The sequence below is a fragment of the Notolepis coatsorum genome, assembly GCF_963971535.1.
Source record: "Notolepis coatsorum genome assembly, chromosome: 16".
NCBI lineage: Eukaryota > Metazoa > Chordata > Actinopteri > Aulopiformes > Paralepididae > Notolepis > Notolepis coatsorum.
The window spans coordinates 106790572-106807244 of record NC_140180.1 but is presented as its reverse complement, the minus strand read 5'-3'; the positions used below and the strand labels follow the sequence as shown (position 1 = coordinate 106807244).

Genomic DNA, 16673 nt, shown 5'->3' with positions numbered 1-16673 from the left:
TTACAGCGAAGGGAAATGTGTTTCGTGAAACTATCTGGAATGTTCTATATCAAGCCCAAAGTGGCGGTCTGTGCCGCGTTTGATCATCTTGTGAGAGAAACACAAAACAGTCTTCCCACCTACCGGTGTTGCATAATTCATCTCCCTTATGAAGAGAGAGCTACTGGGTCATGGTGATACCACAGCACCTCACTAGGAGAGCTTCAACTGGGCCATGGTGATACAGCACCTCACTACCGCACCAGACAACAGAACACATTTGCAGATGGAAGACACCCCCCCCTCTCTCTTTTCTCAAGTGTCCTAAAGTGAGTCTTCATTTTTGTAAACCCCAAAAAATCAAACGTGTAAAAATGGCAAGAAAATAAGGCTACAAAACTCTATGAAAAGAGGACTAGTTCAAAGATTTCGTTTTAACAGTTCTGCTGCCTAACTACCTATAGGTCTACCTACCTCCTCTGGAATGTTTCATGTCCCCGCGCAGGGGGACAAGGTTAAAGGTCAGTGTTGTTGTGTCTCCTCCTACTACAGGTCAGCCATATTGTCTTTCCCCCCCTCGCTCCCTCTCTGCGCTCAGTCCGCCTGGCCGTTCGGACAGCCCTTCAGGTACAGTTCGTCCTGGGACAGATGCCCGTCGTAGGCCTCCATGTAGAGGCTGCTGGTGCTGCTGCCGCTGCTGCCCAGGAAGGTGCCCACCGCCCGGCCCTGGCGCGCGTGCCCCACCGCGTCACTGAACACCTTGTTGATCTGCTCCTCCGACGGCATCCACCAGTCCGGGTTGGAAGCACAGTGCATCCGGATAAACTCTGAAGAAAGAAAAAGTTGTTTGCATGGACATTATTATTATTATCATCATCATCATCATCATCATCATCATCATCATCAGTAGTAGTAGTAGTAGTAGTAGTAGTAGTAGTAGTAGTAGTAGTAGTAGTAGTAGTAGTAGTAGTAGTAGTAGTAGTAGTAGTAGTAGTAGTAGTGGTAGTAATAGCAGTAGTAGCAGTAGTAGTATGGCAAGCCGTTTTAACATTTATTCCCGTTTTCTAGCTAGCTGGGTACCTAGCTAGCTCATTCACAAGGACAATTTTGTGAATGTGCTAGTTGGTTAACCAGCTTGATTGATTGATTGAAAACTTTATTAACAGATTGCAGAATGGGTACAGTACAGTACAGCTCAATACATACAATTGTTAAGGGGATGCAGACCAGAGAAAGGCTTTCGTCTTGTTTACATCAGGGTCCCCCATTTTCAATTCATCATAACATATATGACACACACGACATACAGATAGACAGTACTGCTACATCTATACATTTATGACATACCAGATTTGCCTAAATACAGTACTGTTTGTGATCCAAAAAGAGTCCAGAAAAGAGAGTATATACATTTGACGTAGAAACTGTACATTGGAGGAGGTTGGGTGGGTGGAAGGGGGGGTTGGGTAGGGGGTGGGTGGGGGACACTGTACACTGTACATTGGAATATTGACAAAGCCATACTTGGTCATTTACTGTACATTGGAGGGGGTTGGGTTAGGACATTTGCAGGGGCCAGTTTCGAATTGCAGTCTCCCGTAGGTGTTCTTTGAGAGTGTTTTTGAAAGTGAATCCACAAAGGAGGGACTACACATTTTTCTCCAACCCACATTCGATGTACTCAAGGATTGATTACTTCTTTGCTTTTGGTAAAGACTTACACATGATGGGTGGCTGTGAAATAGGCACTATGGACCTTTCAGACCACAGCACTGTTTATTTAAAAATGAATCTAGTACAGGATCAGAGAAATACTCTGTGGAGATTAAATATCCTCGTCCTGAATCATATGAAGGATCAAATTGAGGTGGATATTAGAGAGTACTTGGAACAGAATGACAATGGAGAGGTTTCCCCTCCGATACTTTGGGATGCATGTAAAGCAGTTCTGCGGGGTAAAATAATTGGATACAGTGCTCATTTAAAGAGGTCTTGGCAAAAAAAATTAGACAACTTACAATCAGAATTGAAACAATTGGAACGAAACCATAAAGACACAGTAGACCGGATAATTAGAGAACAAATAATTAAGAAAAATAATGAAATAAATGAGATATATACAGAAGATATTCAAAGAAAGTTGATATTTACAAAACAGAAATACTATGAAGGGGGAGAAAAATCAAGTAAACTGTTGGCGTATAAATTGAGAAAACAACAGGCGGAGAATTCAATTCATAAAATTAAAGACCCTCTGACTAACCTTATGCAACACAAACTAAGTGATATACAAAACTGTTTCGAAACATTTTATAAGAATTTATATTCCCAACCCCAATTTGACAAAACAAAGATGGAGGAGTTCTTTAAGACAATTCATCTTCCTAAAATAACCAGTGAGCAGAGTAATCAGCTCGCAACTGAAATATCGGAGGAAGAAATTAGTTCAGCCATAGCTCATCTCAAATCAAGTAAAGCCCCGGGACCTGACGGATTTCCTTCAGAGTGGTATAGATTAATGAAAGATTCGCTGATCCCAGTGCTGAAATCCACTTTTAATTGGGTCCTTAAGGAGAGTAAGATACCCCCCTCCTGGAGGGAAGTGGTAATCTCACTGATTCCAAAAGAGGGAAAGGATAAATCTGAATGTGGCTCATTTAGGCCGGTAAGTGTTCTCAACCAAGATTATAAGCTCTTTACGCATATACTGGCAAAGCGAATAGAGGGACTTTTACCACAAATCATCAGCCTAGATCAGACAGGTTTTGTTGGCGAAAGACAAACGCAAGACAACATCAGACGGACCTTACATGTAATTAATCATATAAAAGAGCATAATCTAGAGGCAGTGTTGGTGGGGCTGGATGCCGAAAAAGCCATTGACTGTGTGAATTGGTCATTTTTATACAGGGTTTTGGATACATTTGGCTTTCATAGCAGTTTTATTAAAACAATACAGGCTCTTTATGATAAACCAAAGGCAAGACTTAAGATAAATGGGACAGTGTCTAGTTCCTTCGGACTAGAACGCGGGACTAGGCAGGGTTGTCCAATTAGTCCCTTATTGTTCGCAATTTTTATTGAACCCCTGAGTCAGTGGATTATACAGAATACAAATATTAAAGGGATAGATATGAAGGGGGGAGAACAAAAAATGTCCTTATTCGCGGACGATGTATTAGTGTATTTATCAAGCCCAGAACATTCACTTAAACAGTTATTTTTGCTTTTAGAACAATATGGGTCATTCTCAGGGTATAAATTGAATGTAACGAAAACGCAAATTCTTAGTTTTAAATATAGCCCTTCAAGAAATATAAAGACGAAATTTAAATTACAATGGGAAGCAGAATCCATGAGATATCTGGGAGTAAATATACCAAAAGATTTGTCAAAATTGTTCGCCATTAACTTCCTCCCCTTGAATCAAAAGATTAAAGAAGACATAAGGAGATGGGATGCAATACCTCTTCTGAATTTTGGATCGCGAATTGAATCGGTAAAAATGAATATTTTGCCGAGATTACTCTATCTGTTCCAGGCCCTCCCTCTAGACCTACCTGACCAAACATTTCAGGAATGGGACAAACTTATTTCAAGGTACATCTGGCAAGGGCGGAGACCTAGAATTAGATACAAGAGTCAACAACTAGCAAAGAGCAGGGGAGGGGTTGCACTTCCATGCTTGAAGGACTATTATATTGCAGCTCAATTAAGACCAATGACGTGTTGGTGTAATCCAGAATATTTTGCCAGGTGGAAAGAGATCGAGATGGCGGTAACAGAAGAGTATCCAATTCAAGCGGCAATTGGGGATAAGGCTTTGCTGAATGATTTAAGGGAGTTGGGAAATCCATGGATTAGTCTACCACTTAAATTGTGGAGTAAGGTAACAGCCCCAATTTTTTTTAAAGAAGCCATAAAGGTTTTGAGATGGTGTGCGTATGACCCAGAGTTCATACCCAAAAGAATGGACGTACGGTTTAAAGGGTGGGAGACTCTAGGCCTAACAGCATATTGTACCTTTTTACATCAGGGGTCAATGAAGAGCTTTCAAGATCTGAAGTTGCAGCATGGTTTGAAAAAGGAAGATTTTATAGAGCAACTACTGAAGCAAAGTAAACAAACACTTTTTGAAAATATTTTATTAAAAGTCTTCAGAGAGGCTTATGTCTCGAACTCAAACCAAAAAGCCATCTCAAGACTCTATAAGGGATTACAACAGACAAAAGGTAATTCATTGTATGTAAAACAGAAATGGGAAAGGGAGGGAAACCTAAATATAACAGAAGAGGAATGGGAGGATCTATGTGAAATACAATGGAAAACATCAAGTTCACCAGTATGGAGAGAATTTTGTTGGAAATCCCTGATTAGGTTCTTCAGTGCTCCAGCTCAAGGGAGCCACCGTACCAAATCTTCCAACTGCTGGAGACAGTGTGGCCTCTCAGAGGCAGATCATTACCACATATTCTGGTCTTGTCCCTCGCTGATGCCTTTCTGAAGGGAGGTCCATACAATTTTTGGAAAAGTATTCCAGGGGGACATCCCACCCATTTAAGTTGGAAAGTCTATATTTGGGCGCCAGGCCATCAGAAAATGGGGATAGATATATATTTCAGATATTAAGTGCGGCTAGCAGGAAAGCCATTACTAGAAAGTGGTTAAGAACAGAAATTCCTACAGTGGATGATTGGATTGATATTATTTATGATATTTTTAAGATGGAAATAATTACTTTTTCTTTTAGGTTGCAACAGGATACGTTTCGGAAGAAATGGGAAAGATGGATAATGTACATTACACCGTTACGATCTTCATTTGTTTAAAAATGACCATTCGGGATAATTGTTAAGTGAACCTTGTGTAAAGGGAGTCAGGGGTGTCAAACTCATTTTCACATCAGCATTATGGTTGCCCTCAAAGGGCCAAATACCGTATAAATGTTAATGTAATGTAAAATAAATGTAGCTACTAATTTACATATTGTTAAACATGTTGTTTCTGTATTTATTACTTATTCAAGTTATACATATTGCATATGCATTTGCATAGATAAAATATATGTTAGCTTATGTTATTTTAACAAATAATTTTAGTTTATCAGAACCCCATATTACTCCATCAATCAATGATCAAACCATTCAAGTAAATAACAAAGAAGAATATCATCAAATACAAGCTATGACATTAAGTTTGTTCAAAACCTTTTTGTCACAGTCAAGAGGGGCAGAACTAACACCTGTGAGCTGCAAAGAACACGTGGGACAGATGTAGCAGATGTTACAAAAACAAATGGCTGCACACAACCTTGCAGAGGCCATACATCCAACTAATGGAAGATAGTTTAATTAACTTTAATTAACAGATTGCAGAATGGGTACAGTACAGTACAGCTCAATACACACAATTGTTAAGGGGATGCAGACCAGAGAAAGACTTTCGACTTGTTTACATCAGGGTCCCCCATTTTCAATTCGTAATGAAATTGCTATTATGTGTCTGCATGAACACACAACTGTAACTGTACTCAAAAATAACAAAATAAGGGTTGTCTCAGTTCACAACTATATTGGTCAAGTTTTGGGTGGGACTTGTTTGCGTCCCTACAGCTTCTTATTCAATTGAGCGAGATGCTCAGTTATGTCACACAGCCAACTTGCATCTGACAGTTCAGACAATATTTCTTCAACCCTTTGTTACCTATTCCGCCTGGATCTTTTTTGTATTTTGGGCTGTAAAATTGTCAAAGAATGTCTGAGGAGTAAGTGCTTTTGCCTTTTTTCCTTTGTTACTTCATCAACACCTCAGATATTCAACACACATGTATGTGTAAGAATGTGTAATAACTAAGGCTGTCAAAGCTTTATTAACGCATTAACCCACAATTATTTTAACACCGCTATTTTTTAACCCAAGATTAATGTTAAAAAAAAAGATTTTTTTTTTTTTAACCAGAGCTCTTGGGGGGCCACATCAAATGACGTGGCGGGCCGCATTTGGCCCGCGGGCCGTGAGTTTGACACCTATGGAGTAGAGTATCAGGAAGATGCACCCCAACATATTATTTTGTTATTTGTTTGCTTTATGGTAGATGCAGATGTATTGGAGATGTACCATAACATATTATTTTGTTATCTAATATTTTTTGTTATTGTTTTTGTTTGTCTAGAAAAAAAAATAAGTATAGGATGTTATTGACTGTATGGGTCCTCATGTATGTACTGGTACTTCTGCACCGCAACTCTTAAGTTAAGTAAGAATTATTAACAATTGATGCAATTTGTACTGCAGAAGGCGGAGACAAATGAAGGCGAAGTCAAGATATTGTTTGTATGGACCATGGTGAAAATCAATAAAAATATAATTTCAAAAAAAATGAAAGTGGGTAGTGATTAGCTGCATGCTGTTTTACGTAGCATATCCGTGTTCCAGTCCCCAATACGAATTTTTTCTACGCCCTCCACCCCGGCTAAACACCCATCAAGTGTGTCATAGAAGCCACTGTGTTCTGGCGGTCTATAGATTGTGCCTACTAGTACTGATTTCGCCCTTTCAAATAAGATTTCAATCCAAACAGTTTCAATCTCATCATGGTTAAGGTCAGTACGGTTGATGAATTTGGTATCTTTGTGAATATACACAGACGCCACCTCCATACTGGTTTCTATCCCTCCTGACTATTGAATAGTTCTCGATTTCAATCTCTGGATCCTGTACAGATGAGTCTAGTTTTGTTTCTGTGAAACACAATATGTTAGCCTTACCGTTTAAAAACAATTGTCTGATTTCAGCCAGTTTAGGTCTCAGGCTGTTAGTGTTAAGGTGGAATATGTGGAGTCCATTTGTGTTCGTTATTTGGTTTATGTCGTTGAGTTCAAGGTGTTGATTGTCTGTGGTGTCTGGTTGACCGGGTGGCGGTAGGTGGGGAGGGGGGGATGGGGTCCTATGTCCATTGTTGTTAGCCACGTTAGCCCCGTTAGCTTTCTGGGTCCTTTGTCCATTGATGTTAGCCACGTTAGCTCGCCGGCTAGCTCGCCGGCCATCGGGCGATGCCTCGCTGTTTTGGTCCTGCGACGTGCTGGGGGTGCCTCGATTGTGAACCCCGGTTAATTCCTTCTCGCTGTGGCCTCTCGTGGGTTCTTTTGTAGAGGTGGTAGTGGAGGAATGTTGCCGTTGATCGTGTCGCCAGCCACCGCCGCCATCTGTGTAGGTAGCAGTTGTCTTGTTGTGCCAGCGATGCTAGCGGTGCTAGCCGCCGCTTCCTGGGTCAGCAGACCTAACTGTCGTCTCTGGTTCCGTGTCATTACGGGTCCAGGGTTCTGGTGTATGTCACCTGACATGAGCAAATATAATAGAAACATTGATTTCCTATCAAACTTGCCAGTCGGGGGTAATTTCTTGCGTTCCGGATTCGCAGTAAGTACTGTGTGGATAGCCGTGGCTCCGAAGGCTGGATTCTTCCTCTCCATGCCCGTTAACAAATAGAAGTCGCAATGGGACTGCTGTTTTACGTTTTCGCTACCCTCCACTTCTGTCTGGAGTTGTTGTTTGAGTGGTGAATTCAGGTACAAGTCCATAATCCACAGGAGGGAAAGTAGAAAATGCGCAAAATACTTTGTTGTTGTTCTGTTGCGTTGGTTAAGCCGGGAGCTGGGTAAAATGCGACCACCCATGTCGAAGCCGGAAGAGTAGAGAGTAGAGCTAGCTGATGGTGTTTGGGGGCGGAGGGTGTTTGGGGGCGGAGGGTGTTTGGGGGTGGAACAGAGGGTAGTAGTAGTAGCAGTAGCAGTAGCAGTAGCAGTAGTAGTAGTAGTAGTAGTAGTAGTAGTAGTAGTAGTGGTAGTGGTAGTGGTAGTGGTAGTGGTAGTAGTAGTAGTAGTAGTAGTAGTAGTAGTAGTAGTAGTAGTAGTAGTAGTAGTAGTTGTAACAGTAGTAGTAGTAGTAGTAGTAGTAGTAGTAGTAGTAGTAGTAGTAGTAGTAGTAGTAGTAGTAGTAGTAGTAGTAGTAGTAGTAGTAGTAGTAGTAGTAGTAGTAGTAGTAATAATAATAATAATAATAATGGGGGCGACAGTGGCTCGGGAGACAGAGCAGTCGTCTGATAATCCGGAGGTTCCCGGTTTGACTCCCACTCCTCCCGGGCAACATGTCGAAGTGTCCTTGAGCAAGACACTTAACCCCTAATTGGCACCTTGCATGGTCGCCTCCCCCGTCAGTGTGTGAATGTGTGAGTGAATGGGTAAAATGTGAGGAACAAATTGTAAAGCACTTTGGATAAAAGCTGTTATATAAATTCCCCATTTAATAATAATAATACTCTTTATTTCAAAACAATTACAAATGATTATGACAGTCAATAGATGTACAGTAGAAAACCTCTACATGGTTCCCACACTTTTCCAAAGTCAAATTCAAGTACTTTTTAAGCACCCCCAGGATGCATTTCAAAATCCTCAAGCACCCTATGGGTCCGGCAAATTAAATTTTAATACACATACTCAAAATGTGTATATCAATCACGTGTGTATATATATGTGTATGTACATGTCAAAATTATGATTTTAATTCATCATCATATTAAAATCGAACTAGTAATTTTAGTTTTTATTATTGTTGTTGTTGTTGTTTCTGTTATATAATAGATCATTTCTCTGTGGTAAAAGTGTAGATAGGGTCATGGTACAAAACCATTTTAAAGCGGTCCACAGGGGGCACAATAGTACCAGAAAACCACCTTCTTATGTATGAAAATGTACAAAACTTTGGACATAGGTAGATCCAGTCCCATGCTAAACAAAACAAAAACTAAAATATGGGGACAATAGTCCTGATGGTGGCACTATAGCAACATTCAGATTTTCTTTACTGAGGTTGTCCGCCAAAATGAGATGGAACCTTCATACACTGGTACCTATGCTCAATTATGCTCAATATTAACAGGTTCAGCGCCAGAGGTCGCTGTGGGCGTATGGCCGTGTGTGCCAGTGCTTTGTTCAATGGGGATAAATGCCGGTGTTTGCAGTGCTAAAACTATATTAAATATTATAGCTATGGATCTAATAACATAGTCGATTGTCATTGAGTTTCTTCTGGTCAAGATGCAAAAAACAGATAATTTTTTCATCCATACATTTCCGTTTTATACCGTGGTGAATATGAGTATAGTTTTAGAGTGATTCTGTGTAATCCCAGGAAACGCTGCCAAACAGCGTTTTACTGTATTTCATTATAAATCGTGCCATTCCTCGCCTGGATCAATAATCAATTTGAAATCAACGCTAGATTATCGGTATTATGTTTCATCATGCATGCATGAAAGGGTTGGGGGGAGGTTGTTTTTCTATGCTTCGATCGCCACCAACGGAATACGCTACACAGTACATTACAGACACGCGCTCTGATCGCGGGGAAAGAATTATCGGATCAACGCAAGATTGATAAGATAAGAGATATTCCTTTATTGATCCCCTTGGGGAAATTCCAGTGACACACACATACCATATAGTCCTACCTTGTCTATGATGTACTGCAAAAAGAATAATCCAATTATCTGATCGCCATTCCAAATACTGATCACGATCGTATTTCCAACGTAATCCAGCATTGAACATGAACCGGGGGGGGGTGACCCTCGTCAATGCCGGAGTATTTAGACCCCGCCTGCACGCCTCAGCTCGGCCCACACACCAAGCCACATCATTTCAAATGGAGTGCAATAGCAGCCGCAAGGCGTTAGGCGGCGGTATTGTACGTTTGCGAGTTCAGACCCATTCCCAATGATAACATCAGGCTGGATGGATGAATTATGAAGGGAAATATCTATTAAAAGAAATAACGATGAAAACCCGACTTTTCTCGGGTTTGGCGCCCAATGTTCGGTCAGTTAACCCGAAATATGTCGGGTCTGGCGTCCAATGTGTTAAGACCATTCATTGTTTACAAAACAAAAAATTACAAAAAATGTACAAAACAAACTGTACAGATTTTGTCCAACTAATACAAAAATCACGTCATGTTAAACAGCTGACCAGTATCATCTGTATACTATATATATATATATATCCGCGATATCCTAATAAAACAAGCCATTAGAACAATAGAAGCCTACTGTAACAATTCATTACGCACGTATACAGTACGTGTGTGCTTTATGCATCCTCACCAAGCCGTTTCTCCGCTGGCTCTTAGAGCACTAAGCAATGTAAAGAGATAAATAAAACCAACAATAAATAATATCATAGAGAACAAGACGGTATATTGGAATATAAAAAAAGACAGAGAAAAGAATGCGTCCCGTCCGCGTGAATACTTTCGACAACAAATGTTTGTTTCCGCGTTCGAGTTTTGCGCTCTGATTGGCCAGGTCATGTGACATGTGCGCCAATCGTGGGACAGCAAGTTCTGCGCCTATTTACGGGTCTAACAGCCTGCAAACTACCTGGCGTTCTATCGCCATGCTCTAAGACAAACTCTAACCTTAACCAACTTCGAAAGAGCGCCTAAGCTTAACCAGTGTAGAAACTTGCGGTCCCACGATTGGCGCACATGTCACATGACCAGAAACGCGCGGGCCAATCAGAGACGCGGAAACAAACATTTGTTGTCGAAAGTATTCAGGCGTCCCGTCCAGCCACGCCGCGCGCAGCGCCGCATACCTCTGAGGCAGCTGACCTTGACCGGGTTGAGGGGCCTCCTCTCCAGGCCGGGCTCCCCCGAGTGCACCGAGCGCTTCCTCTTGCCCAGGCCACAGGAGTACTTCAGCTCGTCCGTGGTGAAGACGAAGCGGATCAGGTAGCGCAGCAGCCGGCGGCCGTCCTTCTTGGAGGAGTTCACGGCCTCGTCCCACTGCTTGTTGCTGATGAAGAGCGGGTAGTTCCCCAGGAGCTGCTTGCTGCCCTGAGGGGAGGAGGAGGAAGACGAGGGAGGGTGTTGAGGAGACGGAGAGGAACCCGCTGAGCTCAGTTGTATTATGCGTGGACAACATGCCACAGTTATCAATGGATTGATTGATAATTAATGCTAATATTAATGGAAAAGATCCACCGTAATAAATCATTCACATACTGTATGTGATTGATTGATTGGTTGATTGGTTACAAAAAACACATCATGGTAGTTTGAGGGTAATTTCAGTTTTGCAGTTATATATATATATTTACCATGGTATTTCCAAAAGTCATGTACCAATATTTCAGTTAAATAATACCATGGTATGATCTAATTTAACACTTTGACCGCCAGGATGGCCCAAGGCACCGCTTGCATATTTGTAATTTAAATAAAAGCTGTGATGTTTCCAGACCATGACTTTTCCTAAAATGTCTGTATTACAAATAAGTACAGAGTTTTGTTTTTCAGTTTCGTTTTTTTTGCTGCCTACAATATGCAGCCTCTCTCTCTCTCTCTCTCTCTCTCTCTCTGCGTCTCTAAAGTCAAAAGCACACGGCGGGATCAGCTGTCGCTCAACTACAATCGCTTAGCACCCCCACACCACACACAACCGTTCAGGTAATAGTAAGCTATACGTTCACTACCACTGATTGGCCTGAAGATGTCCTCAGAGATCTACGATGACCACTGCTATGACAGCAGCATTAATAACTCATTGACTGTCAATAACGAGTATATTCGTGCCAACTGTTTGTGAGAGAGGTGGCAATATTGATCCAGGAGGTGCGTTTTCACCAGACTACGTTGGGAGTCCGCATTTCTGGTAAATCAGAAAAATACTAAAGCCAAACCGGCGAGGATGTAATGTTACCGGGACATCAGGGGGGGAGACATCCCTTCTCCAACTAACGTTATTTATAAAAATAATTCCTGTTAATTAATAATTAACATAAGTAGCATGGTAATAATACGTAGGTTATTGATCAATGAATGTATTGATAAATTAATTTATATTACAAATGATACACCAGTAGAAGTCATGTTATTTCCTCCTTATCCTTGCTGTGTCGCCTGTTTGTCTAAAAAGAAATAGGATAGAGGGGATATTTAGCCAGGCGACAGAAGTTGCTGCGCGATCGTCGCTCGAAAATCTTCTGCTGTGTGGGTTCTCTCATTCATAACAATGGAAGAGATCAAATTCTGTTGGTCGCATGGCTTAAAAAAAACGGTTGCCGTGTGCATTGGACTTAAGTGTCTCTCTCTATAACACTGTCTCCCTCCTTTTTCTACACTCGTGCATGTGTGTGTATGTGTATGTTTGTGTATGTATGTGTATGTGTGTATGTGTGTGTATGTGTGTGTAATTGTGTATATATGTGTGTGTATGTGTGTGTGTGTGTATGTGTGTGTATGTATGTGTGTGTGTGTGTGTGTGTGTGTGTGTGTGTGTGTGTGTGTGTGTGTGTATGTGTGTAGGTGTGTATGTGTATGTGTGTAGGTGTGTATGTGTGTGTGTGTGTGTGTGTGTGTGTGTGTGTGTGTGTGTATGTGTGTGTGTGTGTGTGTGTGTGCGTGCGTGCGTGCGTGCGCGCGTGCGTGCGTGCGTGCGTGCGTGCGTGCGTGCGTGCGTGCGTGCGTGCGTGTGTGCGTGCGTGCGTGCGTGCGTGCGTGTGTGTGTGTGCGTGCGTGCGTGCGTGTGTGCGTGCGTGCGTGCGTGTGTGTGTGTGTGCGTGCGTGCGTGCGTGCGTGTGTGTGTGCGTGCGTGCGTGCGTGCGTGCGTGTGTGTGTGTGTGCGTGCGTGCGTGTGTGTGTGTGCGAAGCCGCCTAAAACATATAAAACAACAAATAAAACTCTTGACTTGAACATTCTCACAATTCTCACAGACAGCAGCTCCTACTCATCATCAATAGGTTTCTTGTTCTCATGTAACTTGAAATGTTGTTGACAGAACAGGGAATATGCTCGTAATATTCCTGGATATGAAACACTTTTTCTGTGCAGTCGTCAGATGACTGCATGCGCAAATTATTGGATCTCTTCGTGCGAAAATCCTCAGAAATCAACAAATTTAAGAATTGAAAGGCATAAGTCTATCACCATCTATCACAGGCTAACTTCAACCAATCAGATCAACGGAACATATGACGTAGTAGGAGAGCACAGAAGAGGAAGCTAGCTGTGTAGTTAGCATGTCGGTACACATTTCTTGCCATCTTTGTATGGAATACGAATACAAAAGAAAATATTTTATTCAAAGAAGGTAGCAAACGTCACACCTGAACCATGCCTAGGCTGTAGCCACCAGTAGTTCCTCACAGGATGCTGATTGGTCTAGACGGTGGGTGACCAGGTGTCCCCCTTTTGGTTGTACTGTCCCACCATTTGAGACCGCGTCCCACATATTGAGAGGATGTCCCTCTTTTTGAAGCAAAAAAAAATAATCAAACACAAGACATTCCTGTCAAGTGATAAAGTTTGTATATTTAAAACAGATGTTAGGTGGTAACAAGCCGGGTGCCAGTGCCAAGATGAATGTGGAGAGATATAATTCTGTATTTAATTTGTATTTATTTAGATTTAACCTTTATCTATTCGGTGAAGACGAGTTATTATAATAAAAAAAATTACATTATCTATCTGTCCCACTTTGTCCCACTTTGTCCCACCAAAATCTTACTGTTGTCCTGCTTTTGGACTTTTTGTATCTGGTCACCCTATCTAGACCACGCCTGTAGCTGATTGGTCTAAACCACTCCTGTAGCCGCCAGTAGTTCCTCACAGGATGCTGATTGGTCTAAACCACGCCTGTAGCTGATTGGTCTAAACCACGCCTGTAGCTGCCATTAGTTCCTCACAGGAAGCTGATTGGTCTAAACCACGCCTGTAGCTGATTGGTCTGAGTATTTTCATTTGAAGGAACTTTGTACTCAAGATATTGCATAGAAAACATTGCAAAAATGTATGAAGATGATGTACTTTTAGATTTGAAGCCTGCTAACTTCAAGAGGGCATAATCAGAGCAGCATAACTAGACCACGTACCATTTTAACAGAACCTTTAATCAGAGCAGCATAACTGGACCACATACCACTTTAACATAACCTTTAGAGGTAGATCGAGGATTGAACACTCCCTCCTGGAATACACAAACAAAAATGTAGAATGCATACTTTTAACTTTTGATACCTAAGTACATTCAACATCAAATACTTATTTTACTTAAGTAAAATGTTTAATGAAGACCTTTTACCTTTACCAGAGTACTATTCTATCTGGGTATTTCTACTTTTACTTGAGTAAAGGAACTGTGTACTTCTTCCGCCACTGCCAAAGAGTATCACTATCTCATAGATGAGTTGAGTGTGACATTTGCAACTTTGAATGAATGGGTGAGTGAATGACTGTGTTTATATAGTGCCTTTCTAGTCAAAGAACACAAAGCGCTTTACAATTAACTTGTTTCTGTTTTGGAGTCTTAATTTGTTAAGAATATAGGACAGGCATGTATAAGCATTATGCTTCAGCCTGTACCTTTTCAGTCACTGCCAAATCAAAGATCGTTGAATGATTGTGCATATTGTATCCTACCCATATAGCCATGCTGCCTACAGCTCTACATGTAACCATGCTATCTACAGCTCTACATGTAGCCATGCTATCTACAGCTCTACACATGTAGCCATGCTATCTACAGCTCTACACATGTAGCCATGCTATCTATAGCTCTACATGTAGCCATGCTATCTACAGCTCTACATGTAGCCATGCTATCTACAGCTCTACATGTAGCCATGCTATCTACAGCTCTACACATGTAGCCATGCTATCTACAGCTCTACATGTAGCCATGCTATCTACAGCTCTACATGTAGCCATGCTATCTACAGCTCTACACATGTAGCCATGCTATATACAGCTCTACATGTAGCCATGCTATCTACAGCTCTACACATGTAGCCATGCTATCTACAGCTCTACATGTAGCCATGCTATCTACAGCTCTACATGTAGCCATGTTATCTACAGCTCTACATGTAGCCATGCTATCTACAGCTCTACATGTAGCCATGCTATCTACAGCTCTACATGTAGCCATGCTATCTACAGCTCTACATGTAGCCATGTTATCTACAGCTCTACATGTAGCCATGCTATCTACAGCTCTACATGTAGCCATGCTATCTACAGCTCTACATGTAGCCATACTGCCTACAGCTCTACATGTAGCCATGCTGCATACAGCTCTACATGTAGCCATGCTATCTACAGCTCTACATGTAGCCATGCTATCTACAGCTCTACATGTAGCCATGCTGCCTGCAGCTCTACATGTAGCCATGCTATCTACAGCTCTACATGTAGCCATGCTATCTACAGCTCTACATGTAGCCATGCTATCTACAGCTCTACATGTAGCCATGCTATCTACAGCTCTACATGTAGCCATGCTATCTACAGCTCTACATGTAGCCATGCTATCTACAGCTCTACATGTAGCCATGCTGCCTACAGCTCTACATGTAGCCATGCTGCATACAGCTCTACATGTAGCCATGCTGCCTACAGCTCTACATGTAGCCATGCTATCTACAGCTCTACATGTAGCCATGCTATCTACAGCTCTACATGTAGCCATGCTGCCTACAGCTCTACATGTAGCCATGCTATCTACAGCTCTACATGTAGCCATGCTATCTACAGCTCTACATGTAGCCATGCTGCCTACAGCTCTACATGTAGCCATGCTATCTACAGCTCTACATGTAGCCATGCTGCCTACAGCTCTACATGTAGCCATGCTATCTACAGCTCTACATGTAGCCATGCTATCTACAGCTCTACATGTAGCCATGCTATCTACAGCTCTACATGTAGCCATGCTGCCTACAGCTCTACATGTAGCCATGCTATCTACAGCTCTACATGTAGCCATGCTATCTACAGCTCTACATGTAGCCATGCTGCCTACAGCTCTACATGTAGCCATGCTGCATACAGCTCTACATGTAGCCATGCTGCATACAGCTCTACATGTAGCCATGCTATCTACAGCTCTACATGTAGCCATGCTATCTACAGCTCTACATGTAGCCATGCTGCCTTCAGCTCTACACAGACTGCCCTGAATAAGAAGGTTTTTCCTGCTTAGATTTCCGTCTGACTTTAACAGGAGAAGCAGCTGGAAGTATTGAGTGATTTTGAGTGAATAGGGTCTTCTACCTAAAAATACACAGCCAGACTAGTCATATATGGGTCAGGCCATAACGGGCTTAAAATTAAACACTTTGAAAACCACAAACCTCAAAGACCGTTTGCCGCTCTTCTTCCTGCAGGGACAGAAGCATGTTTTAGTTCTGCATGTTTGGATTCTAGGAGATAGCAATATACATTTCAGTACCACTTTACTTAAAGCCTATATATAATAAATGTGATGGATTATAATGTGTTAAAACAGCCGTTAAAACAGGCTTATTAAAACATGTTACCATATTAACTGGTAATGACTGCATTTATTCTGAATTTTCTGCATTTGAGTCTGCCGATCACTCAAAGCGAAACTTTTTCCTCACATTCACCCATTCACTCACACACTCACACAGGTGAAGGCAGCCATGCAAGGCGCCAACCAGCTTGTCAGGAGCAGTTAGGGGTTCAGTCTCTTGCTCAAGGGCACTTCAACATGAAGTCGGGAGGAGCCGGGATCTAACCAGGAACCTTCCGATTACCAGACGTCCGCTCTACCTCCTGAGCCACTGTCCCCCTATCTATCAGCATTATGTGCTAATATGTGTTAATAACAACA

General features: G+C 41.9%; 1 protein-coding gene across 1 annotated transcript in view; it reads right to left on the bottom strand.

The window, feature by feature from the left end:
• Window positions 1–573: 573 nt before the first annotated feature.
• Window positions 574–16673, bottom strand: part of bend4 (BEN domain containing 4) — a gene marked incomplete at both ends in the record, with an annotated part of 51096 nt that continues 34996 nt past the window's right edge. The window contains 3 exons of the mRNA XM_084331735.1: window positions 574–806; window positions 10635–10875; window positions 16171–16197. Of these exons, the coding sequence (XP_084187861.1) occupies window positions 574–806; window positions 10635–10875; window positions 16171–16197 (501 nt within the window). The remainder of the gene's footprint in view (window positions 807–10634; window positions 10876–16170; window positions 16198–16673) is intronic.